Here is a 27,249-nt window from a genome sequence, read left to right on the forward strand (position 1 = left end):
GGATCATGAATGTATTTGGCTTTGCCTTCACCCTAAGGCTGTGGAAATGAGCAGCTATTTGACTGTGTTGCAGCAAGAAAATGTGATTTTAAGAGCAGGTCATTTTGTCATAGCAATGGGTGCTATGTCAAGAAAGAATATGAAAAGCTGCCCAGAAAGGTTGTATGGGAGGTCTAGAAAATTGTACAAAACTCAACAGAAGATGTTACAAAGGGAACCCCTGATGTATAAGGTTCATGCTTTGTGTCCTGCAATTCTTAAAATAAATGCTTTGTGTGTCGTACCAGACTGTTGTGGGCATGTAGTGGTGAAATTACAGATAATAAATTACTGCTCTTTCTATTGAAGCTATATAACCTTCTCCTAATTTTAGCTCCACAAGGAAATGCAGTTTAGTGGTTCTCTGTGCTGTGGAGTTTAGTGCAAATGTTTGAACTTTCCAGTTGTCTAGGAAAACTGACATTTTAAGAAATATGTCATAGTTGCATAGGTTACCATTACAGCGTTATAATGACTTTGCAGTGCTTTGTTCAGTAGAACACTAGCCTGTTTGTGGGGGGAAAATGTCCAAAGGACATCCTAACTTCTGTTCCCTACAGAAGTGTTTGATATGACACAGCATTAAGGGATAGAAACAAACCCATACATTCTCAATTTCAGAAAGAGGGGAAAAAACTGAAATACGAAGCTATTCCCACTAGAAATGTTGTAAATCTTACAAAATATATAAGTTTTCCTCTTGAACATACATCAAAGGCATAAAACTTGGGAGATTAAAATATGTTTTTAATCTTGGTTTGATGAGCAAAACTTTCACTGTAATATTTATTATGAGAGGCTCTACTTGTGTTGCCTCTTCCCTTTGTTCTGTTTATATATGACTTCCTTTCTTCCAAAAAAAGTAGGAAGTATCGTTTTCACAAAGCTGAAGGATATTGCAATGGTTTGTTCATTTAAGCTGAGTTGTAGGCCCACGTGGCAGACACAAACTTTTCTTTTATTGTCCTGGGTCCCAGAGGACAAGCAATGCTTTCTGATGGCTTCCCATGAATGCCTTTCATTTGTGGAGGAGTTTCAGTGGCTTATGCTGACTGTACAAAGATCAAACAAGCAGGAAAATTGTGGTTTTATGAAACTTAGCCAAGATCTTTCTTATTTTCTCAGAAGTTTTTCTTCTCTAACCCTGTTTTTTAAGGACACTATTAGGACAATTAGTTTTAGCGACTGATGGAAAAAAAGATTGTTCTGTCATTTTCTCTTTAAAATTTAAGTATTTTCTCGGTTATTAGAAAATTTGTAGGCATGTTTAAAGAAACTACTGACCATAATTGCAGCCTGTCTTTATTGCATTTGGAATCAATGGTATCCAAAATTAAGCTTTAAAAAAATATTGTGGCTGTTCGGTCCTGCAATTTGATCTATTTTGGGCCACTGTGCCTGCAGAGTTTTGCTGAAATCACCCAGTTGGTGTTTTGTTTGTGTGGTTGTTTTTTTTTTTTTTTTTTTTTTTTTTTCCTGGGTACAAGGGTCTGCCAAACAGATTTGATTTTGATTTGACCTGTCAAAGTCTCATTTGTCTCAAGAACAGTGTTTTTTTTCTCAACAGGTTCTCTTAGCATTGATTACAGAGATTTCCTTTTTGCTCAGCTGTTGGCAAGCCTGAGCATTGGAGAGAGATGTGCAGACCACAACGTCTTTTTAACTGCAGCAATGGCATGTTTTGCCAGCAATACATAATTTTCCTTGTGTTACTCATATAAAACCTCATGTTTGTCGTACAAAATCAGTTTTTGTTGAAGGATTACTTTAATAAAGCTAAAATGGCCCAAGTTTGTGAAGTGAAACCTGTAGCATCTTTAGGGGTCAGACGTTGCTGTAACTTGAACAGCTGTACAACATGCATCCTAGATTGTTTTTAATTGTCTTCCCTTTCTCTAACAGCAGTAATTCTTGTTTATATTGTCAAGAACCTTTCCACTGAGCACAAGAGCACCATACTTTAAGGTCGCATGCTTAACCCCACTGCGGGGTTACAATGTAAATGGGCCCCCTTTGTTTTCATTAATGTGTGAGGGGTGGGTGCAAGGCAAGGCTGTTCACAAGGCTTAAATAACTTATTGTAAAAGTGTCTTAGAGAAAGCATATTTTGTCTCCATACCACAGTTGTTTGGCATTACTCTTGTGCATCCAACCGACAGCCGGTTTGGCAATGGATTTTTGTGTGTCATTTTGTTCTTTTGACCTGTGATACTTTTTTCTTTTCTTTCTTTTTTTTTTTAACCGAGCTAATGGATTCACCTCAAATAATACAAAATGAAGAAGCTTTTTCTCCTTCTGTTCCTGATAGCCTAAAAAGTAGTAAACAAAGCTGGAACTGCTCTTTTCCACCCCAAACCCTTTACATGACAATTTGCCAGCTACCGTTTCTGTGTTGATGAATAGGTTTTAAGTTAGGACTTTCTAAAAATGTCAAATTAAAATAGTATTCTCAGTGCTTCTAATCAGTTAAAATTAACAAAATGTAGCCTTTTGAAATGGCTTCAGGAGTTTGATGTCTTTTTTCTGCCTGTCACTGATGTGTGGAGGAAGAAATCTCTTGAAATAGTTGAGGTTGTTTTGATTATCTAGAATTTGCCCTAAGTTCCAAGATTTTAGATGATTTCAAACCCAGTGCTGATGGTAATTTTTGGCTGGCACTTTCAGTTGGTTCTGTAGGCCAAAATAACTTCAAAAAAGTTGAAGTCATGCTTTTAAGTGCTGCACAGTGTCAAAAATGGAGCCATTTGAGGGGGATATCTCACTTTTTTTTCCAGGATGAAAACTCTTCAAGATGATGAACTTACATTCATAATATTTGTTTGGTCTACTTTAAATGGAAATGCGGTGACAAGTTTTCACAAATGCTTCTCAAAATACTCCTTTTCCTCCCAATAACTGTTATGCTCTTGGGCTTTGGGCAGAGACATTTTGTCTTGGGTTTTAATTTTCTTACACTTCATCTCTAGTAAGAGCAACTTACTATATCTAGTGATCTCTCCAGTAGGGCAATAACTGATTTGACTGGTTGTAAACTGGATGAAATCTGCCAGCCTTAGAAGATTATTTAGTGCTCAAGAACATAGTGGTAGTTTGATATTTAAGGAGTTCTGCTAATAAATATTTAAGAAAAAAATTTCGTGAAACAAGAAAAATGTATAGCATTTAAAATAGCACTAAATATGAGTCTTTCAGCATGCAGTCTTCACAGACTTGTTACTAAATAGGAAAAAATAGTCAAATATTGCTTAAAAGCAGTCCATATCCTAATGAAAATGTTTTAGATTTTGTTGGGTTTTTTTCCTAGAGGAATGTAGTTATCCCTGGAGATTGATTTAATACACATAAAAAGATTGCAAAATTACGTTCTAAATTAAAAATTTAAAAGTAGAAGAAAAGTAAAGAATACCAACTCCAGCATTCAAATGCTGAGAAGACACCAGATTATCGAATTATGTGTTTTCCTCTTTAAGAAGAGAAATATTTTTATAAACCCCATTAATAGTGTGGATGATTGTTGGCCTAGGCTGTATCTCTTGTGTGTGGGCTCTGAGTGCTGTGAAGTGTGATTTGCCCTGTAGCATCATGGTGAAGCAGAAGGGGAGGCAGGTAGACAGTAACAGCACATGGAGATTTTTAGAGCTCTGACACAGCTTCTCATGATGTATCTTTAACGGTAGAGGTTTTTGTATGAGAGAACACAGGTCAAACCCTTTTCCACAAAGGGCTATTTTTCATTTCTGCAGCAGCCCAGGAGATACAAAAGCTGTTTGGGGCTAGTAGAGATCATCTCCTTTGTGGCATGTACTCAGGACGTGTCTGTTAAGGATGCTCAGCCAGTTTGTGTTAATGCATCCTTGACATTGCTTTTTTACCAGTGGATTAACAGTTCCTTCTGGAAGAGTGCAGAGGTGATTAGTCAGGCACCTCTGACCTCTCTCTTAAGTTGGACTTGGCAGCTGAACTTGAGAACCCATATCTTGTTTCATGTGCCTGTAGAAGGAAGCGTTGGTGAGTGGAGAGGCAGGAGCTGGGAGTGTGGTGGTGCAGGGTAGCAGAATGCACTGTTACAGGGTGTCTGAGCTATTACAGTGCTGTCTGTTTTCCAAGCTGTATTGTCAGAATTGGTGAGCACATCATGCAAATGTCATCTCTGTTGACTTGCCAGAATGTGCAGCACGAGATTTTTGTTTCAGAGAGAAATCAGTGTGCACATGTTTGTGTGTGTTTGATCTGGTGATCACACTGTTTGTTTTCTTTGTTAGGCACATGAATCAGAGGATTAAAGTTTATTTTCCCTGATTGAATGCTGTCATACTAATGAAAATGATCTATTTTTATTTTTTTTTATATAGTGAAATTTTCAAATAGTTGGACATTCAGTCTTCTTCTTCAGTGTTGTAGCATGGTGTTTTACTGAAAAAAGAGCTCAATCAGAGTAATCAATAGCTGCCTACAGTTGGCATTAACAGCCTTATAAAGTGTAGGTTTTACAGATACATTGCATTCAGAAGAATATAAGTAGCAATATATATTACCGAGTGCCTGCCAGAATGGAAGTTGGGAACTGAGACAAGAGGATGAGACCCTTGGTGGGAATTGATGTGTCCTCAGAAGGGGTGGAGGTGTGCCTGAGTGTTCCTTGGGTTAATGCTCCAATCCATGATGCTGCCCTGAAATTAAGTGGAATGTGATGAAACAGTAACTGTGGGTGTGTGGTGTCCTGGTGTGTATATAATACACTAAACATGAGTTTACACATATAAGATTGGATGGAGTTTTAATATTCTTTAGTTTAGGAGGAGCTAAAGGTGGTTTGTGAATTTTTAATTTATTTTTTTTATTCTAGAAAAAAAGTATTGTTTTCTTTTGATCAGGCATATTAACTATAGATCAACATTATAATTTTGCAATTATATTTTTTCTTGTAACATTTGTTACATTTATACATTAGTGCTCCCCTTTATAACTTGTAATAGAAAATAAGTTTCCATGTATAAGTGAACATATATATATTACAGGTTTATGTAATTTTATGCTCTAATAAGTTAGAATGACATGTGCAAAACTTTATTCCTGAACATGTTCTGAATGCGAGAGAAGTAAGAGTCAGTACTTGCCTTGTTCTTACAGAAGGAGTCCGTATTTAGTGTAAATACTGAGTCCAAACTAGAGATGGTACATATTTTGGGCAACTGTTTGAAGTGAGTTAAATCAGTAAGCTTTTCTGTTTGCTATTCTTTGACAGCTCCCCCATCTTTAAAATTTGCTAGTACATTGCATTTTATGATACATTTTACACTGCACATCATCATCATTTTCATGGCCTTTATGTGAAGTACCTAGCTCATTGTTTGATGTAAAATATAGTTATGTACTGGAACAAAACTGGAGGAGAATAAGGCAATGAAATCAGACGCCTAGTTTTCCATTGAGGAATGAGGATCATAGTTTCCAAAAAAGTTTCTTTTAAGCATTTCCTAATGCTGTTGTCATCAAGTACTGGCAATGTCTGGTGGTGTTCCCCTTGCTGCTTGACAATGCCATGTTCCCCTTACATTAAATACATGTAAGTGTAGCAGGCTCTGTTTTGGTTTTATTTCCCGTGCTCTTCCCAGCAGTGTGCTCTCAGTTCTCTTTCTGTCTGTTTTGCCATGACAGCTGGTATCACTACTGCACTTAAATGATTATGAATTTTAAATCTTCACAATGGTGTGCCATGGTGTCACTGGGGGTAATGAAGTTGTTACGTGATCCAAGTGTGACAAAACTTCATTTTTGAAAAAACATGGTGAGAATCCCATTCTCACAGGGATATCCACAGACCTGGTGCCTTTAGTGCTGTGAGGATGATAAAGGCATTGAACCCCTTATGTCATTTGAAGATATGATTCAGCTGTATGTGGTTATCTTGCATATGTACTAAATTGCTATTCTGCTATGGCATGTGTCTTAGACAAAGCATGCCCACAGGCACTTCTGGACATGTGGCTTGCTGTTTCATTTGATTGTGGCTTGCAGCTTCTTCATTCTGCAGTGTTTAACCCGTTCTGTAACTGGGCTTTCTGTTTGAAATTATTTCAGTAAAACTAATGACACTGGAAATACACTTTAAATTTCTGCACAACTATATTTTAGTAGACAGTGTGTTAAAAGGTGTTGTGACTAAGGCAGTAAGTAGTTTCATGGCAACAGGTAGTGGCTTCAGTGATAGGAGAAAAATGCTGATATTCTAGGCTTTTCCACACTAAATAGATACTGATATGTGCTGTTGAAAAAACTCAGTAATGTGACATGTAATTAAACACTAAAAAATAGTAAAAAATAAAAATGTAATTATGAATTCAGAATCTAGTGCTCACTGTTTTCCATTTTTCTTTGTAGCTTGTGGATGTTTAAAATTTTGTTTTGGTGACTATTGCTGTTACCTTTGGAGACTCCAGTTTGCATTTTGAGTGCTTCAAAGAGCAGTGATTTAGTTTGGAGATTTTGGTACAAGTTTGCATTTATAAATATTTTAAGAAAAGCTTATATGTAGCTTAAGAGTATTAGGGCTTCAGTATAAATTAGGATGAGTCAAAGCAATGCCTCATGTCTCAAATTATTTCATTAGAATCAGTAAAATTATATGAGTATTTAATTTGGACTACAGTTCATTTCAGTGTCTGTGAGATAGTATTACCTATTCCTGGCTTTGAAGCCCATAATTTTTTTCCTCTCTTCTCTCTTCCACCCTAAATTATTTATAATAGTTGATGATGTTAATTTTGAGATGCCAAGAAATTACAGGGTACTCTTTCTAGTTTTTTTTTAATGCTTAAAAACATTTGTTGTATAATTCTTCAGTGCCTATTAGAACTGCACATGATAGTTGATGATGAAAATTCAGGCTGCTGGCTCAATGAGCATGTGCAGGTTGTACTCAGCGTGATTCAGCACTGCAAAATCTAAGCTGTCCAGAGTGCAGATTAGCCAAGTGAGTCTTGTAGTGCATCTTAGCTCAACTGATTTCAGCAATAGTGGATAATCACTGAAGCATACACTGCTGTGCAGTCCTTCAGGACTTAAGTGTTCAGAGTAACTACTGTTTGCATGTGACCAAAATGGAGAAAGGGAGGTGTATACAAAGGAGTGAATTATAACAAAGAACACTTTCTGCTTCAGTTCTTGTTCAGAAAACATATGTTCAGCCATGCAGGCAACAGTTGGGCTAAAGACACACTGTAGGTTTGGAAACAAAAGGCGTGTTCTTTTCTTGCATTCACAATGTTCTCAAACATATTCACTTGTTAGGGACTGGCCTGTCAGCTGGATCTTCTTGCAAGCGTGATTTCTTTTTCCTGACTTCTTTCAAAAGCTTTTTCCCCACAATGTTTTACACTTCATATAATCCACTATGCATGCTAGGCCTGCCTCTGTTTTTGTGCTATTGATGATTCAGAGGTGGAGGGGCCGTGCTCTGGGAGAATGTGGCTGAAGGGTAACCTTTCAGTCACCCATACATCTGAAGATGCTAAGCCACTCTTATTCCAAATATCTTACGTGGTTTAGTTGCTCTTTCATGATGAGGTAGGTTATACTTCACCTCTAAGAACATTGCCAAACCGATTAGTGCAGCAAAAATATTTTGAAAGTGTTGATCTTTTTACATTTTTTTAGTTCGTAACTACATATTGAAAATCTTACAGACTCATCATAACTGCTTAAATCATCCAGTAAAAAGAATTATTTTTCTCAATTGGAAATTTATTCAGTTGTGGCATGCCAGAGTAACCAAAAATTACTTGGGCATTGCTTATGTTTGGATTCCTTTTTCCTAAATATATGGTTCAAGACCCAGATATAAATATTCTTATATAGGCATAACGGTAATGCTTATTTCCAAATAAGCTCAACCTGGTTTAATTTATGCCTTTTAAACTCATATAGCTGGAAAATGTACTGCTTTAGCTCCACAGGTATAGATAAATGGAACAACTTTCTAGTGCAGACAGGACCTACAGTTTCTTTGGAAATGTCGAAGTGATCTACTCGCTGTAGGTTTTTCTAGGTCAAACTACTCATCTATCAAGTCAGGTATTCATCCTTTGTTGTCAGCAGTGAATACCTCAAAGCCAGGCAGGGCTGTCTACATTTTAATGCCTGTAGACTTGTATATAGAGCTTAAGCATATGTCTGACTTTAAGCATTCTGCTCTATAATTGGGTTATGTACATGTTTAGTTTTGATGTACACCATTGAATATGATGGTAGGGGAGAATGTATAATCTTTGTGGTGATGGTTTCACACCAGCAACTTGAGTTTCCATTCCTTTTATGCTACAGAAATGACATTTCTTTTGTAAAATTCTCTATTCTTTATATTTTATTTAAAAACAGACATAATGTTTATCTTAAAACCCTTGATTTTATGTTGAAAGTTCTCAATCAATAACCAACACTTAGGGAGTTTTATGTTGACTTGCAGAGTATTCATGTGTTTTGTTGGAGTATTAATAGTGTAATCTGAATTCTCAGCCTGGGAAATAACACTGATAAATGTCCAATGATTAGAATTTCCCATATAAGGCTCTTCAGACTATGAAGATCACTTACGCCACTAGAAAATCCTCAGACAAGAAAACTCCATGTAAATATTTTCTTTTGGAAGGTGCCAGCAAATGCATCCTTGCCAACGTACGTCAAAACTGCCAGGAGATCTGTGAGGATGGGGATTAACTTTTTAGCACTGTCATCTTAAGAGCTTTGACAGGGAAACATTATTTAAATGTTTTTCCTTTGACTGTGTATGACTGAAAAGATGTTAACGGTAGATAAAACTAATATAAAACAGTTAATGATACTGACATATATTCCGGGTCTGCACCTTTTTCTTTTCTTGAGGTCTGTGTCAGAAATCCTTAAGAATACTACAGCTTTAAAATAAATTGTCCTTCCTTCTCAAATGAAATTTGATGATTTGTCTCCCGTCTGATAAAAGAAAGCACATGCTAGTATATTGCTTCTTTTGAGGAATTTTTTGTTTTGTTTTATAGGCTCCTTAAAAATAAATTATGTTTTAGATGTTGCAATGACTTCTCTGAATCTCAGAAAGAAAATAGTTAATAATAATTTCTTTCCTTTCAGTTCCCATGAGCCTACCTCCATTGCACAGTTTGCATATAACAGCTAGTAAGAGTAGAATGTACTGAACCTTAAACAAATCTATTAGGATCACCATGGCAAGAAACTGGGAAAATGGCAGGGAAAACGAACAATGATTTTGTAAACCCTCCAAAGGTCAGAAAAAGGCTTTCAGTAAGTATGCAGAGGCTAGAAATCAAATCCCATTTCCTATCATAAGAAACCAGTTGTTTTAGCAGCAGTGGTTAATGTACTGTATGTGAAAGATTTAAGACTAGTTGGAAAGCTTTGCTTCTGTTTTATTAGGCTGCTATTGAAAAGCCAACAGCATAACTTCAACTAGGTGCTTTGAGATTTCTTAATGGGCTGTCAAGGGCAAGACACCAGGTCTGTGCTATACTAGCTCTTTCCTGTACATTAAAACAACAGGGGCCAAATGATCATATACAGAAGTATGAATTACTTGATGCTTTCTCTGTTCCATATGGTCAGCCATGTCTTTGGCAATTAATCATGTACAGGATCAGTTGAGTGCTCTCTGAAGCATTGAAGTCAACATTTAGTTGTACCTGTGCCAGTGGGGGCAGTGGGGGTTGTGAGCATAAAATAGCAGGATGAGGAGCTGCTGGCGCCGCAGCCAGAGCAGCTGGCTTCTATAAACAACACTTTTTTCCTCTTTACCTTTTTTTTTTTTTTTTTTTTTTTTTTTTAACTTTCTTTGACAAACATGACTCATTTTTCAATATCATCCAGAACATGAGGGTTGCTGAGTGAAACTGTGATATCTGGCATAGTGGATTAATAAACAAAAGGCAGAGAATTGGGTTTAATGTGCCCAAATTACTGGGTGATAACTTAAACCACGCTGGCTGTTTCCACTGTATCAATGAAAATGGGTGCATTTGCTGGTATTTTAAGTAGAAATTTTAAAAGTAAAGAAGAAATGAGGAGGGTTTTGTAATCAATTACTAGCTATTTTTATCATGGAGGAGTTACAACATGTTAAATTAATGTAGCTTAATAGATTTCAGGTTCTTTTTCCCTCCCTTCTAAAAGGGACCATGTTCTAGTTGCATAGAATTTCAACAGGATACTTTTTTCACTGAAAGCAAGTAAAATGACAAAAATAACAGGGAAAATACACAATAACATTTTAGCCCTGCTTACAGATTTTACTCTTTGTTTTTCCTTTATGTATTAGTTACTGCTTTTTTAGAGATGACTGCTATATTAAAGTAGAAATGGTTGGTAAAGATTCAGAAGCATATCCTATTTAAACTGGTGGTGGGTAAATTAAATCTTAACTTAGAGTGAAAAATCTGATTTGTTGACCCAATAAAGTAGGACCAAGAGGCAAACTGTCCCAAGTGCCGCTTTAGTTCAGACTGAAGGCTAATTTGTTTGACAGAACACTAAGCTTTGTGTCTCCAGTTATACAGTGTTTCTAACCTTACGTCTGACTCCTCATGAGGTCTGTATTGAAGGAAGGAAAAAATCTAGCTTTATAGGATTGAAAATGTACCAGTGTGGGTTTTGGAGTGTTTAGATGTTGGTTTTCCCTTGCTTGTTGTGATATTCACCCAGGATACACAGTTCAGCAGGGTGGTGGCCTATGGATGTTAAAATAGAGGGTTTTTTGCTGCGTATCTAAGGAAAAAATATTACTGTAATCCTGTTACAATACCTAGATTAGCTTTGTTAGGTATCTAATTTTGTGTGTATATCATGGGTGAATAGAAAGACTTGGTTATAACAGTTTCTATTCAGTCCTGTGTCACTGATTTATTTTGTTGGTGATAATGAGAGAAATAGGGTGTTGGTGTCTTGAAATCTAATCTTAGACCCTTCCTTTCTTACATAATGAGAGAAGATGCTCTGATGGCTCTTGCCTGATATGCCTTCATTTAGTTGTGCTGTACCAGGAGGAAGGCAAAGAATACAGTTTCCTAAATACTATGTTTAACATAAAAAGTTGGATTTGCTCCTGATGCATGTGTACATATACAAATATATGTATGTGTGTGTACATAGCTTTGAGCTTTTTCAGAGGTGAATTGTGCATTTGTTTTTAAGACTTTGTGCCATTTGGATTTTACAGGAAAAGCCCTAAATACACTAACAGATCTGTAAGGAGAATTGGGTAAGATTTACTGAAAATACTAGCAGTACTGCTTATTAAAGAGGTATGCTGGCCAATGAGACAGGGAGTTGCTTCCCACAAGTGATAAGTGATTTGTGTAATCTCGTTGCTTAGGTTGTCCAGGATATGTTTTTGCCAGCTCAGGAAGCAGAAGAAAGAAAGTTTCACCAGTTTGTAAACATTACCACCCTCAAGAATCTCTGTGAACACAAGGATGAGATAAGACAGGCTGTAGGGCTGGTTGCATTGTTTATTTATTCTACTGTCCTGCAGTCCCAAGTGTGCTGAAAAACCCTGAGTCAGTGCTGAGTCCAGTTCAGAATTGTGAAGGCTTCACTCAGCATTGGGTGAAGGGGGCCCCTGCAGGCAATTATCTGTCATTATAAGAATTCAGACACAAGATCAGATTTTCTTTGATGGGATGTGCAACTCTATAGTGATGTTCAAAAGAAGGTCATTCCTGCTTTTTAGAGCAGGGGTGGTATCAGCCGGGTTTCTGATGGATTTTTATCAGTGTTGATGTGAGGAAATGGCTTTCCCAGCTGATAACATCTTTGACCAAGTTTCTTGAACCCTTGACCTTTATCAGTCAAGGTATATATTGAATCCCCTTGTTAAAAATAAATCCCAAAACAAGTTTCATGGAAAAAAAAACAACTTTCAAAGGAACATGCTTTGTAGTATTATTTTACCCAGAATGCTGCTTTATTTGTTACAATTCGAGATTTTTATTGTGATTATAAGAATAGTAAGTTATTAAGAAATGGCTCTGTAAAAGCTACACATCAAGTCCTGCACTGGCATTCCAGGTGACCTTACTGCCCTTTCAGCACTCTTAGAAAACAAGTAAATCAGTTAAATTGCTATGTATTGTTGTTGTATGTTGCTTAATAATACTATTTCACCCTCCAGGTAGCTGTGACTGTACTCACAGGGCTCAATAAAGAAGCGTTTATGATGTCAGTGTCAAACTATGCGTTTGACTTGAGCCATGTACATCACCACATAAATGAAAGGTGTTAACAGAAGGCTGGAGCAATATAATTGTTCTCTCAGTAAACAAATAAATTATCTTCAGTTTCCGGAATGATGATGTTTCTGGAGATGGAGGAGACTTCACTTAGTGAAACTCAGGACCAAACTTGCAATTTGACCAGGTCAACTGAATTCATACCATATCACATACAGTGTGATTGTTAATACTTGGAGAAGTGATCACTCATCTCTGACTAATAATACTCTCTTAACATCATCTTTCCATCAGATTGTAACTGAAAATTCTTTAGCACCTCCTAGTTTCCTATGCTCTGCACTTTGAGTCACTTATTTAGGGGATCTTGATGTTTGTTGCAGCAAATAACTGTAGTTTTAGTTTTATGAGGCATGGCATCATTAAACTTGGGACTTTCCTGAGCAGCACACATCTCACTCTCACCAGTGGATTTTCCTGTCTCTCTGTGAATAAAATGTCATTCCAAACGTTCTGAAAGGGAAATCTTGGTGGACTGTAGCCTAGGTGTGTGGATACAGTCTGATCATCCCATAATACAGGGGTAAACTCTGGTTTAGTGCTCTGTTATGACTTGTACACGATAAATATAAAAGTTAAAGCCTTAGTAGATACATTTATTGTGAATGACAAGGAGTATTAATTTTCACCATTAAAGAATGTACACCAGCTCATGTGAGTGTGTTTCACTTGCTGAAGTCCTCTATCAAACCTTGCTTTAAACTGTGCAGCTGCTGGAAGTGAGGCTCTGAGGTCAGGGCTGTTGAAGTTGGCGGATATTAGAGCTTGTGGAAAAGATGTTGTAGGTCAGTGCAAGGGAAACCCATGTCAGGGAATCCTTATCTGAAAATGCTCTCTGGCTTTTTGTTTGCTTTGTAATGTCAGAGCAGGGTCAAGAATGTGATCTGTGTAGACAGAGTTTTGAACATTTGGGGTTTTTACAAGAAAATGTTCTTTTTGATGTTTAAGTCCCATATGATGGGGTAATGCCTTTTGGTAGGCCAACTGATAGAGCTGAGAGGTGAGGAGAAAGATGCTTTTTGTTCTTTGCATGTGATGTTGGTGCAATAAAGTTATTTTCTGTCTTTGTGAACTCTGTCATGCTTGTCTCTTGAAATGACCATAGCAGTAACAATGCTACTCCTACTTTACATAGCTTTAAGAAGTGTATAATTTGCATATCATTGTTGTGGAAAAAAAACCCCAAACCCTCTTTGAATGGAGATAGATCTCTCTGTTTTCACAAACTGAAGATAATAACAATAATTTAATAATTTCTCTTGCAGAATTCCCAGAGGGAATTAGTTGGGCAGGACAGAATGTAATGTGTATATGATGTTGAGGAGAAGACAAAATGCCATGTTTTGTCACATTGTTCCAATAAGGGAGGTTATGCTAGAAATAGGAATTGCAGCTCTTTGTTATGTTTGGTTGTGCTTTCAAACTCACAGCTTCCCAGGCTAGAAACCTTTTTTTTTGCCTCTTTTTCTGTGATGAGAAAACAGGTTTATGCAATAATTTCATCTGTTCCGTCATCCTTCTCAAAAGCATTTAGATGCTTTGATACATTTGCAGAACATGTGGCTGAAGGTTAGAATATCAAAAATAATTGCATGTATATTGGAGGCTGGTTAAGGTGAAAAAGGCAATATAATATTATCATTTAGGGAAAAGACTCTCAGTCTCTGCTGTGGAGACTCTGCTGCACATCGAGGAGATGTGGGCACTGGTGGATTTAGGACAGGTTGGTAGCTGAGCATCAACCATTTCCTTCCCAGCTTGGCAGACATGGGGAAGTGCAGGGAAGGAAGAGGAGAATGAGGTGCAGGATTCAGTAAGCAAAGATGGAGTGAGGGAGCTGGAATTAGCTTGATGGGAGGATGAAGCGTGATAAGAACATCCCCAGTTCTCTTACATCAATATTAACTGTCAACACAATGTTTGGGAAGGGCAGTAACATTTGATCTGCAGAGACTGAGTGTCATCCTGCTTCACAGATTATTTAAATCCATTGCATCTCTATATGTGTATATATATATATACATGTGTATATGTATTTTTGAGCACTTTTTAATTTATCCCATATGTGAACAGACTTTATTACTTTTTTATTTGAAGTATTTAATGATAAAGAGAACATGTGGACATCAGCAGAAATTGCATTCAGTAGATAATATACAAACAGATATTTTCTTCAACAGCTTTACCAAGGAGCAAAGGGGAGCGTGAAATCCCCCAAACAAATGCTACATTGTGGAAAATACTTCTGATATTATTTGATATAAGATAATATTTAGAAAATAACTATGCCTCAAGAAAATGTGGGCTAGAATGCACAATGTCTTAGTGTGATACTTAAGGCAATGAGATTTTAAGGTTTACCTTATGTGCCATGTATATTGATTAAATACCAAATATATGGTGGCCATTTCTAACCATCATTTACTGTATTGATTTGTCAGCAGTGGAACTGTAATAAAAAAAGCTATTGATTTACTGTCCTTATTTGCTTATGGGCTTTTTATTAATTTTACACATTGTTTCCTATTTCTAGATTATAATTTTTATGTGTTTCCTCCCTTTAAGACAAGTCTGGTCCTCTCTGAAGTTAGAAAAGAGCAGCAAATTGAGGAACAAAGGAAAGAGACCATCAGCTGCTTCCTGCTCCTTCTTAAGGAGAGACAAAAACTGCGTCAAGAATGGACAGCAAGGTGAGAGATACTCCTATAAATCCCCATAAGTGGGGTAAAGTGACTAAATTTTCATTGTTCAAGTACTAATGCCTTGAATGGGATAGTCCATGTTTCTGTGGGGTAGTCTGCTCCCTTACTCACAGCACAGGTCACTGATAACAGCTGGGTAGGCAGCACTCAGGTCTGAGGAGTGGTGCCACCTAAAGTGCCCTCAGGTTTTCCACATATTGCTGACAGAATGAGCCATGCTCTTTGCTGGAATCCTCTGCTAAAACTCCACTTCTTGGCTGCTTCCCTCGTGCTCCTCCCCTTTCCCTGCGGTGTCCTCCTGGTGTGAGCTGGATGGTGTTGGGTGAAATGGGCAATGGAGTTCATCTCGTGGGGTGTTCTACTGCACCTGAACTCTGAAAGAGACCTCACTGCCATACATCAGGAGATGCTGTTAACTGTGTTTAAAAATCATTTGTGTTTGTTTTTGGAAAGGTTTGTGTTACTGGAATGTAATCAGCTGAATGCATTTCAGAAGAACCACATACACCATACTTCTGGTTTGTTCAGAAAAGGTGAATGAAAGAGGATTTCCACCATGTTCCATCTTTTCCTTCTCTTAGGCTGCTGAATGAGTTGATGTCACCTTTTTTCATGTCTATGTCTAAAAGCTATAGGTTTATACTATTTTTTTAATCTCTTACTATTTTCTTATTTAATATTTACATAAAATATCTAGCAGTCTATGAATTTTTTTCTGCCAAATATACGGCTTTTATTTAAAACCAGGAGATGTTCCTTACTTACAGTTAAATTCAGTTTTTAGTCAAAAGTATTTTTAAATCAGATTTTTGTTATTCAAATTTACCTGGCATGATTGTTTCCCCTGCACTAAGTAAAGTTAAGGGAGATCTCTTGTATTTTGCTGGTGTAATTCCTGAAGACTGAGATTGCTTTTAAATGTTACCTGTAGATTTTGGGTCTGACACTTGGGTACCTTTTCTGCTCCAAATAAATACAGCAAATGAAGTGGAAACGTTTTAGAAACTTCAGATAAAAATTGAACATATTTACATATAATTATTTGGTTAATTACAGGTTGTGTTTTGTAAGTTTGTGTTCCAGTAAGTATGGAACGTTTGCATACGCTACTCACTTAAGATTTCAGAGTAAGCTGGCTCTAAAATATTCTCCATATTATCATGTGGGGTTTATGTTTTTCTTCTTGAACAATTTAAGGGATTTTTATGGGGGTTTTGTTGGTTGTTTTTATTATTATTATTATTATTTGTTATGGTTGGTTGCGTTTTTTTGAGTGGGATGTTGTTTGTTTGGTTTTTTGCCTTCCATCACCATGCTTACTCAATAATGCAAATGTTTTAGCTCTGTTGGAAACAGAGGAAATCACTTAAAGCTTTTCTGTGGGACATGTTTCATTGTGAAACAAGAAAGCAAGCTTCTAATAAGTGGAATACCTTTTTAGAGTTCACTTCGTGTAACAATGATTTCCTAGTATACAAAGTCATCAGAAACCATGGCAATAATGAGTAATTTAGAGGTACTGTGAGTTTCAGTGTGCCTGGCCTGGCTTGCTGCTCACCGGGAGCTCCAGGGCTGCAGTTGGAGACGTAGCTCAGCCTCTGACACAGCAAAGCTGCAGCTCCTGGGGGGGTGGGAGAGGCACAAGCAGATGAAGTGCAGGCCTCCTTAAAACTAAACACCTGAAAGAAAATTTCAAGAGCATTGTGCCTTGAAAGTTCTAAAAGAAAGTGTCCTTTGAGTATTAAATATCCATAATCCTTTTTCTTTCCATTTGATGTTTCCCATCCCAGTGACCTATCTGGGAGTCTCATCCATATGATCTGCATAAAGAGGCTGTTACTGTACACCTCACTTGGCTCCATCAAAGCCCCAGCTCGGTGTCTGGAATGAAACACTGGCTGTGGCAGCCATGGAGCACACGGTGCTGAAAGTTATAAAACGTCCGCCGTGGTACGAGCAGGGCTGCCCATGTTTTAGAGATCAGTCTATTGTGTACTTTGGAATTACATGAGAAAAATGTGCTTGGACAGGAAATAATTAGCACTTGTCAAAGGGCAGGCAATAGGTTACAGTACTTTACTTTCAACAGGCTATCAGGGGATCAGCTAGATTAGATAATAGAATTTTTTTTTTCCTGTGGAAGTTAAATACAGATGACTCTAATTACCTTACATTGTGCATTAGAGAGCAGATTATGAGCAGTACAACTTCAAGAAATTTAGGTCAATGAAGGGAGGGCAGCTGGCAGAAAACTTCACTCTGCACTTGGTCTTTGTAGAGTTATGTAGTCATTCTGTTCTTTCGCGTGTTTTGTGTCGTTAACAGCTGAAATTAAAAAAACAAACAAAAAAAATACACATTGGGAACTGCTAACACAAACTGATTGAACTTTTGGAAATTTAGCCTTTCCCAATGAAAGGCATATGAACTGTTTTGGTATGTACCTACTCAGTTAAAGCCTATTCTAGTGTTATTTGCTTTAAGTTGTACCAGTGTTTCTGCATATTAATGAGCTGAAACTACTCCTTAAGATTTTATTTCAGCTCCACAGCCCAAAACACATGGCAGTGTGCTTAGTGTTGCACTCACCATTTCATAGACTTGTGATGCAAAGATGTCATCAGTATCTTAAGCATCTGAGCAGGTGTTCCAGGGATTCAAGTTGTTCTCTGAGTGGTAGTGATCCAAAATACTTCAGGTAGGACTCAGTGAATGTCCTCTGAGTGTTAACAGAAATGGTCCAGAGTTTCCAAAGCCCCAGATTTGTTTATACTGCGTGATAGTGCCTGATGGACAGGTTGTTATAGCTGTTAAAGAGCTGCTCTAGCCCTTTGAACTGACCCCTTCTTGACCTCTGCTTACAGAAGGTCACTGTTCAGCTTATAAAGTGAGGGGAACCTCAGATTCTACTGTAACAAATAGAGGGTGAAGAGAACAGCTGTGAATTTTTGGACTAACCATGCAAACCTGGATAGACTTTTTAGGGTCACTGTATGATAATGAAAATTGTTACCAAATTATATGGAAATTTAACAGCAATAGTGGGAAAGAGAGGGTGGAGTCTAATGCATTGGGTTTGATAAATGAAGTGTGAAGTTACCCATCTGGCTCTAGACAGCCCTCTTTTTCTCTACGAAAGGGAAACATTTAAAAATAACCATGGTACATCTAGAATCAATGACCCATACAGAGAGCTGGAATAGATCAAGATTTAATGGTGGCTGTGGAAGAAATTATCATTTGAAAAGTGAGACAAAGGATGAGAAAGTACAGTTCAATATCTGCACCTGATTCATTTTTAAAAAAGACCTTAATATTTTTCCATGTTGATGATGTTATTGAGATTTTTTATTTTACTTTTTAACTGGAACCAGAAAAGTTGTTATATCACAAAGAAACAGGGGGAAAAAGAAAAAAATACTTGAATTTCAAGAGAGGATGTTACACTTTTCCTGATCAGTAAGTGCCTGAGAGAACTGGGGTGTACTTAAATACAATTGTATTTCTCCTAATAGAACTTGTATTATGTTATAATAGCATTGTCTTTAATGCTTGCATGACATACTGCACTTAATTGCTAGTAGGTTTTTGTTGTATTTTTCATAGACATACATTTACTACCAAACTAATTTGTCATCAATAAATCAACAAGAGATTAATTTAAAGGGTAGTGTTTAACTGCATTGAAAATATTGACTGCTAGGAAAAAATATGGTTAATTAAACCATTACCAAAGTATGGGGTTTTCAAATGGAAAAATTGTATTAGTCCAGAATGGTTTTATTATAACATAGACTCTAATGTCCATTTTGCTATTTCACTCAGTGAAAATGTACCATTTCTCTTAGAGGAAATTCAGCCAGATACTGGAAAATGTAAAGTTTTGGAGAAAGACATAATGAAGTGGAAAGTTTGATAAAATAATTTATGATTGTTGAATTTTCATAGTTGTGCTACTTATCCAAATTCTGAAATCTTCTCTCTAAATCATCATCTAATGACAAATTGACACAGTGAAAACAGAAAAAACATTCCATAAATAATCTATACCAACATAAACACAATTCTTCTGGTTCATGAGATAAACAGCAGAAAAGTGTTAATTGATTATATGTTGTAAAAATCAATAACTTATAACCTTCCATCATCAAAATAACACAACAAAAATCTCTTTTTATGGGGTCATTCTATAACCCATAATATTTTGTAGACTGGGTCACTATTTCTAGAATTTTTATATTCTTGCATTTTTGCATGGCAGTGGAAGAAAGAACCTCTTACTTGTGACAAATCATGTTAGTTTCAGGTTTCAAGTCAGATGTGAGCTGTAATTCCTCAGTATTTTTGCTTTTGTCAAACCCCTTCTTAGATCTCACAATTTTGACATAACAATTTAAAGGTATACATTTTTTTCCTAGTTAAAATGAGTACTAATACTACAGAGATAGTCTTAGCTCTCAACAATTAAATCTGGATTTTTATGTTGATATTTATATAGGAAAATAGATTATAAGTACCTAGTGAGAAAATTGAGTCCTGATCTGGATGAAAATCTTCAATTCTATAATAAGAAAAATGAAGAATCTTAGTGTGGAAGCCTGAAATAGTGTGCATGTAAATATGATACAAAGTGGAAGATCTTATATATTTTATTTTCTGTTTTGAAGAAAAAGTTCATTTTTTCTTCTTATGCCCACCCTCCCTATACCTTGGAATTTTAGATCATAAGTATGAGGTAATTGAGGTAGATTTTACTCTTTTTAGCTCCAGTAGGAGAAAGTGGTGCTGATGTAAAGAAGGACCGTGTTTCCTCTGTAACTGAGGAAATGTTGATGAGTTAAGAAGTTAGCACGGGCTTTGGGAAAGTCAGAGCTTTTTTTTCCCTTCTGTCACAGGCTTTATGTATTTTCAGAAACTCATGAATGCTATTTTTCAAATGAAATGTGATAATACCAGTTCAAAGACTGGTTGAAGAATATGGAAATTTTTTTTAACTCTCACAGTCCTGGCAAGACGATAAGTGTATGAAATAATGTGAACTCTTCAGAAAATACTACAATAGGAGCTACACCAGTAGCCAAGATTTTACAAACCAGAGATATCAAAGTTTGTCCGAGAGTGGGGGGAAGTATTTGCGTTGTTTAAAACTTGTGGTTGTTTTGTGTAACATGAGACTGACAGATTTATTTTTTTCCATGTTGTGGAATCCAGTATCCATGTTTCTGGTATTAGTGAGAATCTCAGTACACAGAGCTGTATGATCTCCAGTGTGTTTTTTGATAACAGTTCTCTCTGGACAGTGGGTGTCAGTAAGTTATCAATGAGCATACACCAAAATTTTGATCCACCATTTTGGAAATCAGAGGGAGAGAAGGAGAAGATTACATTTGGATTCTTTGACATTCATGCTTTAGATGTATGTGTGTGACTACTGGTTAAAAGAAGAAAATGAAACTGTTCAGCACCAGCATGTAAGAGAAACCGGGTTTTCAGAACGTAAATGCATTTAGACAATGCGCAGAAAGTAAATTGTGGCTGAGTAATCCTGAATACTATATGTTAATCAAGAAGATGCTTTGACTCAGACTGAAAACCAACCTTGCAGCTCTCAAATGAATGGAGAAAACACTGCAAAGTCGATGAAGTTGTCAGGTGGTCTGCTGTAGTTATGCTTAGACATCAGCTGCCTTGATTGACCTTTGACTTTTCTCCAGTTGCTTATTGCCAGATTTCTTTTGCTCCTTGTGACCCTTCCTGTTTTACTGCCTCTGTCTTTCACCTGTGTTCCTTGCATGGAGGAGTCTTTGAAGCAGCCAAGCTTGGGATCAATAGGTACAAGTACTCTTCAGAACAATGGAAATGCAGCTTGATTAAATGCTGCTGTTTAGCTGTTCCTTTGAAACTGTCTTGACCCTTTACCCTTGGAAAGACTCTCTGTTTACAAGCTGTGGCTTCTTACAGAAAATCCTGCCTCTTACCTTGTGATGTCACTAGATACGCAGAAATATGGTGCAAAAAAGCTACCTGGTGTAGCAGCCTAAACCAAATGGTATTATAGGGCAGGTTAACAAAAGGAGCAGAACTTCAGCTCTGTGTCTCTGTGTGTAGCTTTTGTTTGTGTCACTGTGTCATTAAGGCACTTCGTAGGGATTGTTTACTCTGAGTATTTATCATTTTAGTTTAATTTTAATGGTTCACTTCTGAAATCCATAGACAGATGCATGATCATCTTATACGTGAGTAACTACCAAATGGAACTTCTTTGACAATTTTTCTTTTTTGATTCCATGATTTTTTCTTCTTGCGCTAGATGAGTTTTTCAAATAATTCAAAGGCACTTCCAAAACTGGAAAATTACACAAATTTAGTCCTTATTTATAGTGTGTTCAGAAAGCTTATTTAAAGCTTCCAAAATTTTTTCCCACTCTATCAGAAATAGTTCAGTTATTTATGATTTTTATAATTGGTTTTACTTGGACAGGCTTTTAAAGTCAGCATGGGTGAACTTTCCTTATTTATGTAAGCTTTCATAATTGGAGTACAAGAAAGATAGGTAGTGTTGTTTTTCCAGTGGCTTGACAATGATTTGTTCACTACCATTGGGAGACCCGAATGCTGGAAATAGAGATTATTGCATTTCCAGGCTACAGGATACTGGAGATTGACTGGATCACAGAGGTGACAAATTTGTAATCTGTAGAGACCAAGTGTTAGTCACATCATCAGACAGTTGAACCACAAAGTAGCATTAGCATCTGCTGTCATCTTTCTGTAGGAGAGAATGGTGTCTACCAGAGGCAGGGGAAAAGGAGAAGGGCTGGGAGAGTTCAGTGTGTTTTACAGTGCTCTGTAGCTGCCCACATTAGATAAAGGCCTGGTGTTACAAACTAGGGATAAGGTGTGAGTGGTCCAGTGAATGAAAACTTATCATAGATTTATTATACTTTATCCACTGAGGTCTATTTCTTCTGCAGCATCAATCCATTCTTTCCTTTGCCTTCAGCAAAATGTGCTGATGTCATGGTATGTAACATTCATTAAACTACTGGCAAACTTATTGTGAGCTAAAACTTTGTCTAAAACTAGACATTTAAAATTAAAAGAATCTGAAGACAGAATTCTCTCTAATGTAAAAAAATAGGAGCCTTATCCAAACAGGGCTTTAATGATTTTAGTACCATTATTGTCCTAGCTTTACCTGCCATAAACCTGAGTTAAATGTTCAATCTGGAGGTGTGTTAAATAATCTGTATCCATTACCAGTGGTGGTAACAGAGGGTAACTTAAAGGGTTTACCCAGCCAAATGGTGCTGATCATGTCATGCCATGAGTGTAAGTGAGCAGATGCTTACATAAGTTCATGACTTAAGTCTTAAAGGCTGTCAGCCTTGTGTTATTAAAGTTTTTCCACATATATAGAGCTTGATGGCTCCAGGGATTGGCAATGGAATACAAAGCCTTTTGTTTTCAGGTCAGCAGTTTAAATCTGGTTCAGGTAGGTGGTGCCAAGGATTATTCCCATTGGGCATCTGTTTGATGGCCTATGTAAAATGCATCTTTTCTCCAGCCCTGGTAGGCAGGTGTGTATATCACATAAAGCAACTGCTGCAGCTGACACTAATTGGTACCCTTGCTGGCACTTCTGGAGCAGCCAAAACTTAATGGATGTTGAAACTGAGCAAGGTGCTGTCAATGCTCTGAGCAGTCCAGGCTGTGGTGGTGAGGGGGTGATAAGCCAGTGAATGTCAGGGGTTAGTGTGGGTAAAAGGGAGGATCAAGCTGTTGCATTGCTCTGCAGTGTGCTTGCAGTAAAGTTATGGCAGCACAATCATGTGCTGGGAGAGAGGGTGGATTCCTGGGCAATCCCAACAGGATTGGTGAGAGAGGGAAGTGCAGTCCACAAGGAGGTCAAAGAATGGCTTGGGGATGTATCAACTAATGTGAGAAAATAAGATGAACTAGAGAATAGGATTTGATTTACTTGCTTATTTTCACTTCTAATGAGATCTTTTGGGCATTTGAGGAGTTTGATTTGGCTACTATTATTTGCTCCTTTCATTTTGTATGAATTTTCAATAATTAATGTATCATTGCTGTGGAATTATTAAATTACAAAGTATGATGATGTTTTAATATAGCTAAAAAGGGAAGTTGGCATTTCTTAAGCTTAAGAGGTTCTGTAAAAACAGAGAACTTGGGGATCTGTTACAGAGCATAAGTTGTTATATTATTTGTCTTATTTTGGTGAATGACAGCAGCTGCAAATGGGAACACTGCTTAGAGCATATGTAATAATAGTAGAAGAAAATCCTATTATAACTTACTTGAGTAATGCAGAGTTTGTGGGAGAAGCCAAGAAAAGTCTACTGAGTGTTAAAGTGAGGGCAGTAATACTAGGAGAAAAGAGTACTCTGTTAGAAAATGAGAGTTCTTAGAATTCTGAGAGCTACCAATAAGAGAGTGTTCTAGTTCTTCTGCAAGGGTAAGAAGAATGGATCCATCAATTATGCCCATGATATGCTGGAGTTAGATTTAGTGCCAAATTATTCTGGTTTTTTGTACAAGTTTGGACAATACAGTTAAAATTTTTGCCAGTTGTTTTTAGGCAAGCCAACATTTTCTCATTTTTATTTTCTCATATTTAATAACGTCAGCATTTGATCTCCCTGAGATATAAAAAATATTTTTATCAGAATAATTTTTGACCACCTAGTTAACATGAATTTGAGCAAGTGCTGAGCAGAGGTGAAGCAATCCAAGTACCCAGTGCAGTGTAGATGACTTGCTGGCTGCACAGCATGTTTACTCTGAGGCATGGTGTACTGCATAAAAGATCCAAGTATTTTATATTTGGCCATCCTGAAAGCACTTTAGGTATTTGCCCTTCTTTTTCTACTTGGAGAGATGGATAATCCCCAAATCCAGGTGTGTATTATTAGGGATTGAGGGGGAGATTGGAGGAGGGGAGAGCAGGGGAGGAGGAGGATTTGAGAGGTAAGAGGGTGCAATATTGGAGGAGGTTTTTGACTGTTTTGCTTGCCTGTAGGTGACACTGTTGTATCATTTATCTGTACGTTTTCTCATATGTTGTCCAGGGACAAAAAAAAGTTTCATTGAAATAATTTAAGGGATTCAAAAAAATAATTTTCACTAATGATTCTTTAAGCCTTGGCTAGAGAGTAGAGTCTTAGATACAGATACATGAATTGCATGTTCACCTTCCCAAAGATGGCAGCAGTTTATAGTATTATTTCTGATTAACTGGCATTGCATCTTCAGTTCAGTATTCCCTTGAAAGGTGAGATTCTAAAAAGATCGCTCTGCTTTTTTCTAAAGACTAATGTAATAAACCAAAATGATAATACACTGATTAAAAAGAAAAAAAATCTTAATTTGCTGCTAAGTTACAGCAATATAAAGTTAAAATGTTTTTCTTTGCTCAAGTCATTTAAATTAATAATGTGTGTCATTAAGTGAAATCTCACAGAGGATTTTTTTTCTTCTTTGCCATTAAGTCTGCTGGCTGCAGCAAAAATGAAATATTCTACGAGGCTTGAGCAATCATCTATCTCTGAGCTACAGTGTGCCTGCTGCCAGATGTTCAGGTGCTGGTGCTGCTGCTTTGACATGTATATCTCTTCCAGGCAAAAAAAACAATATATACATCAGTCCAGGTGCAAGGTGGCCTTGCCAGCAAACCTGCCTCCTCCTAGCTGTGACACTCATCCACTCCCCGTCAGAGTGTGTACGTTGGAAGGGGATTGTAATTAACCCCTGGAAAGCATAGGTTTCACTAAAGTGATGTGCACAGTAATGATATTGTTAGCTTCCTTAATTTCCAGTTTCACCATCAATTATGCCATGTGTTTCATCCAGTTGGTGCTACCCTCCCAGTGTTAATTATAACCTACAAGACTGTTACAGTTAATTTTATGGCAAGCATATTGTCTCTTCAAGGCTCCACAGCAGCTCATAAATTATCTTGAAGGTAAAATGTAACTTGGGGAACTAGTTATGAAAATTCCATCCATCTCGCTTAGGAGGTGCAGCTGCTACTGTCAGCTGCCTCGCTGCTGCATTGTGAAGGAATTATGGTGGGTCAGGTTTAAGAGGCGAGGCCCAGGCTGTCACTGAGGAGAAAGGCTGTCCTGGCCCTGTCAGACAAGTACCTTCTGCCAGTCCCTTGTGGTTTCACTTTGCAGGCAGTAAAAGGCAGGCAGTGCAGGTGGATGGTCCCCAAGCTGTCTCTATTCATTACTTTACAGAAACTTGTTTTAGGTAGGCAGGTACGGAGACCTTTTCACTGTTGTCATAATGTTAGGCATCATCTGCAAAGTGCAAGATAGATAACTCTATAAATAACTGGCTGTTCTGTTGGGCTGGGCTGGTGAAGAAAAGATGATTAGCACTGTAGAGGCACATGAAATAGCTCGCTGGTTTGTAAAATGACTGTTGGTTTAATTGTAGCAATAGCTTGGTCTGGAAGAGCACATCTGTTCGCCTTTATTTCACATACACAATAAGAGGAGGGGCAATTTCACTGCTAAGTAATTTGTGTTGGAGTTTCACATTAAATAAATTAGCATGGGTTTATATGGGCATTATTTATGACATCTGTGTGTGTGTCCTGGAGTTTTTGCTGAAGGAACTGCAAATACTCATTTCTTAAAAGAGAAATAAAAGTGAGGGGGAATAATAAAAATAAAGCAGCCCATTGCTCAGAACAATGAGATTGGCATTCAGTGCTATTTATATTTTAGTCATACACTTTTATTATTAGTATAATGCTATATTCTGCTCTTTGTAGCAATAACACAAGATACCATAGAGTATAATGCCTTATTCTGCTGCCTCTTCCTTAAATATTTTGTATTTCAATAGTTTTAAATGCTGTTAAGTTTTGTGTGTTGCTTTAAGAATAAAGTCAAACTGCACATCAAATTTCCTGAGAGGCTTTTTATTCTTCCACTCTTTTACCTTTCGAAAGGCCTTCTGTGTTTATGGTGTTGTTTCCTAACCTCATTTACAGCTGGGAGGGCACATGAGAAGGAATACTGAAACCTGATACTTTTCCATAGGCAACCACCAGGCAGATGTGAATGTACAGACCCATTGTGAGTGAGTAAATGTTATGAATTCAATTGAGAAAATGAACAAACACAATAATGAAAAACATTAAGGATAATTCGTCTAAAGAGATATTGTTTGTTTGTTTTGACAGTCTTCATTCAGTTTTAATTATTTTTGGTTATTCATGACACAGGGAAGAAAACATTTTCAAAATAGTGCTGACATTGTAAATTAGACTTCTTATATGTTTAAAAAGGGGAAAAAAGGCTCATTAGAGCCTGAAAATCACTACACTTCTAATGTATGGTCTTTATTTCTTTTCCCTTGGAATTTACAGTAAATATGCCATGCGATACCTTTTAGAGTTCCGTCCTTTGAGTCAACAGCATGCTTTTTGGTTTATTCCCAGAAGAAACCACTACATTTCAACTGACTAGAACTCTGTGTTTCTATTTGTTTAGTTTATTTAGAGGGAAGGTCTGCATTAGGCAGATCCTTGGGCAAAACAGGAGTAAACCCAGAGTTGTTGCTTCTCAAAGTTCTTTTTGGCTTCATCCTTTTCTTATCTCCCACAGAAGAGAAGGGGAAAAAATCTATAGTGTGGCTGGAATAACCCATTTAATGTGGGGTTGCTTCACCAGGTCGTGTGTGTGATTATCTCCTACACTGTAGGATGTCAACCTGTAAACAGAAATTATCCATAAATATTGCCACAGCAATTTCTCTGTTGTGGGGTGCTCCCAGTTAGGATTCTGCATCAGAGCTGGGGGGTATCTGCAGCTGCTGCAGTGTAATTCTCATCACTTTGTGTATGGACAGAAGGCTGAGACAGGAGAGAGCTCTGAGAATTCAGGTGTCCATATTGGTTTCTTAGGAGATAATTTGACTGCTGAGTATTCAAAACTGTAGTATTTATTTTGTTTAAAATCATGTGAAAGTATCTGGATTATTGTCATCATTGTCTCTTCCTAGCTTGTTTTTTGCAGCATTGCAATAATGCTGAGTTTAAGAGACTTAATTTTGATTTGAGTTGCTGGAGTTGAGAACAGAATTAGAGCACAGGTCTTGGTAAATATCCTTCACATTTTCTGGTGATGGAATCTCAGGCTTTGGTTGTGATACTGTTGCAGAAAGAGACACATCTGATT

At 37.1% G+C, this 27,249-nt stretch overlaps 1 protein-coding gene across 1 annotated transcript in view; it reads left to right on the top strand.

Moving 5' to 3' along the window:
• Window positions 1-27,249, top strand: part of FTO (FTO alpha-ketoglutarate dependent dioxygenase) — a 221,115-nt gene that overhangs the window by 81,536 nt on the left and 112,330 nt on the right. Inside the window, exon 8 of the mRNA XM_083870085.1 lies at window positions 14,895-15,019. Within this exon, the coding sequence (XP_083726211.1) occupies window positions 14,895-15,019 (125 nt within the window). The remainder of the gene's footprint in view (window positions 1-14,894; window positions 15,020-27,249) is intronic.

The sequence above is a fragment of the Zosterops lateralis genome (assembly GCF_965231275.1).
Source record: "Zosterops lateralis genome assembly, chromosome: 12".
Taxonomy (NCBI): domain Eukaryota; kingdom Metazoa; phylum Chordata; class Aves; order Passeriformes; family Zosteropidae; genus Zosterops; species Zosterops lateralis.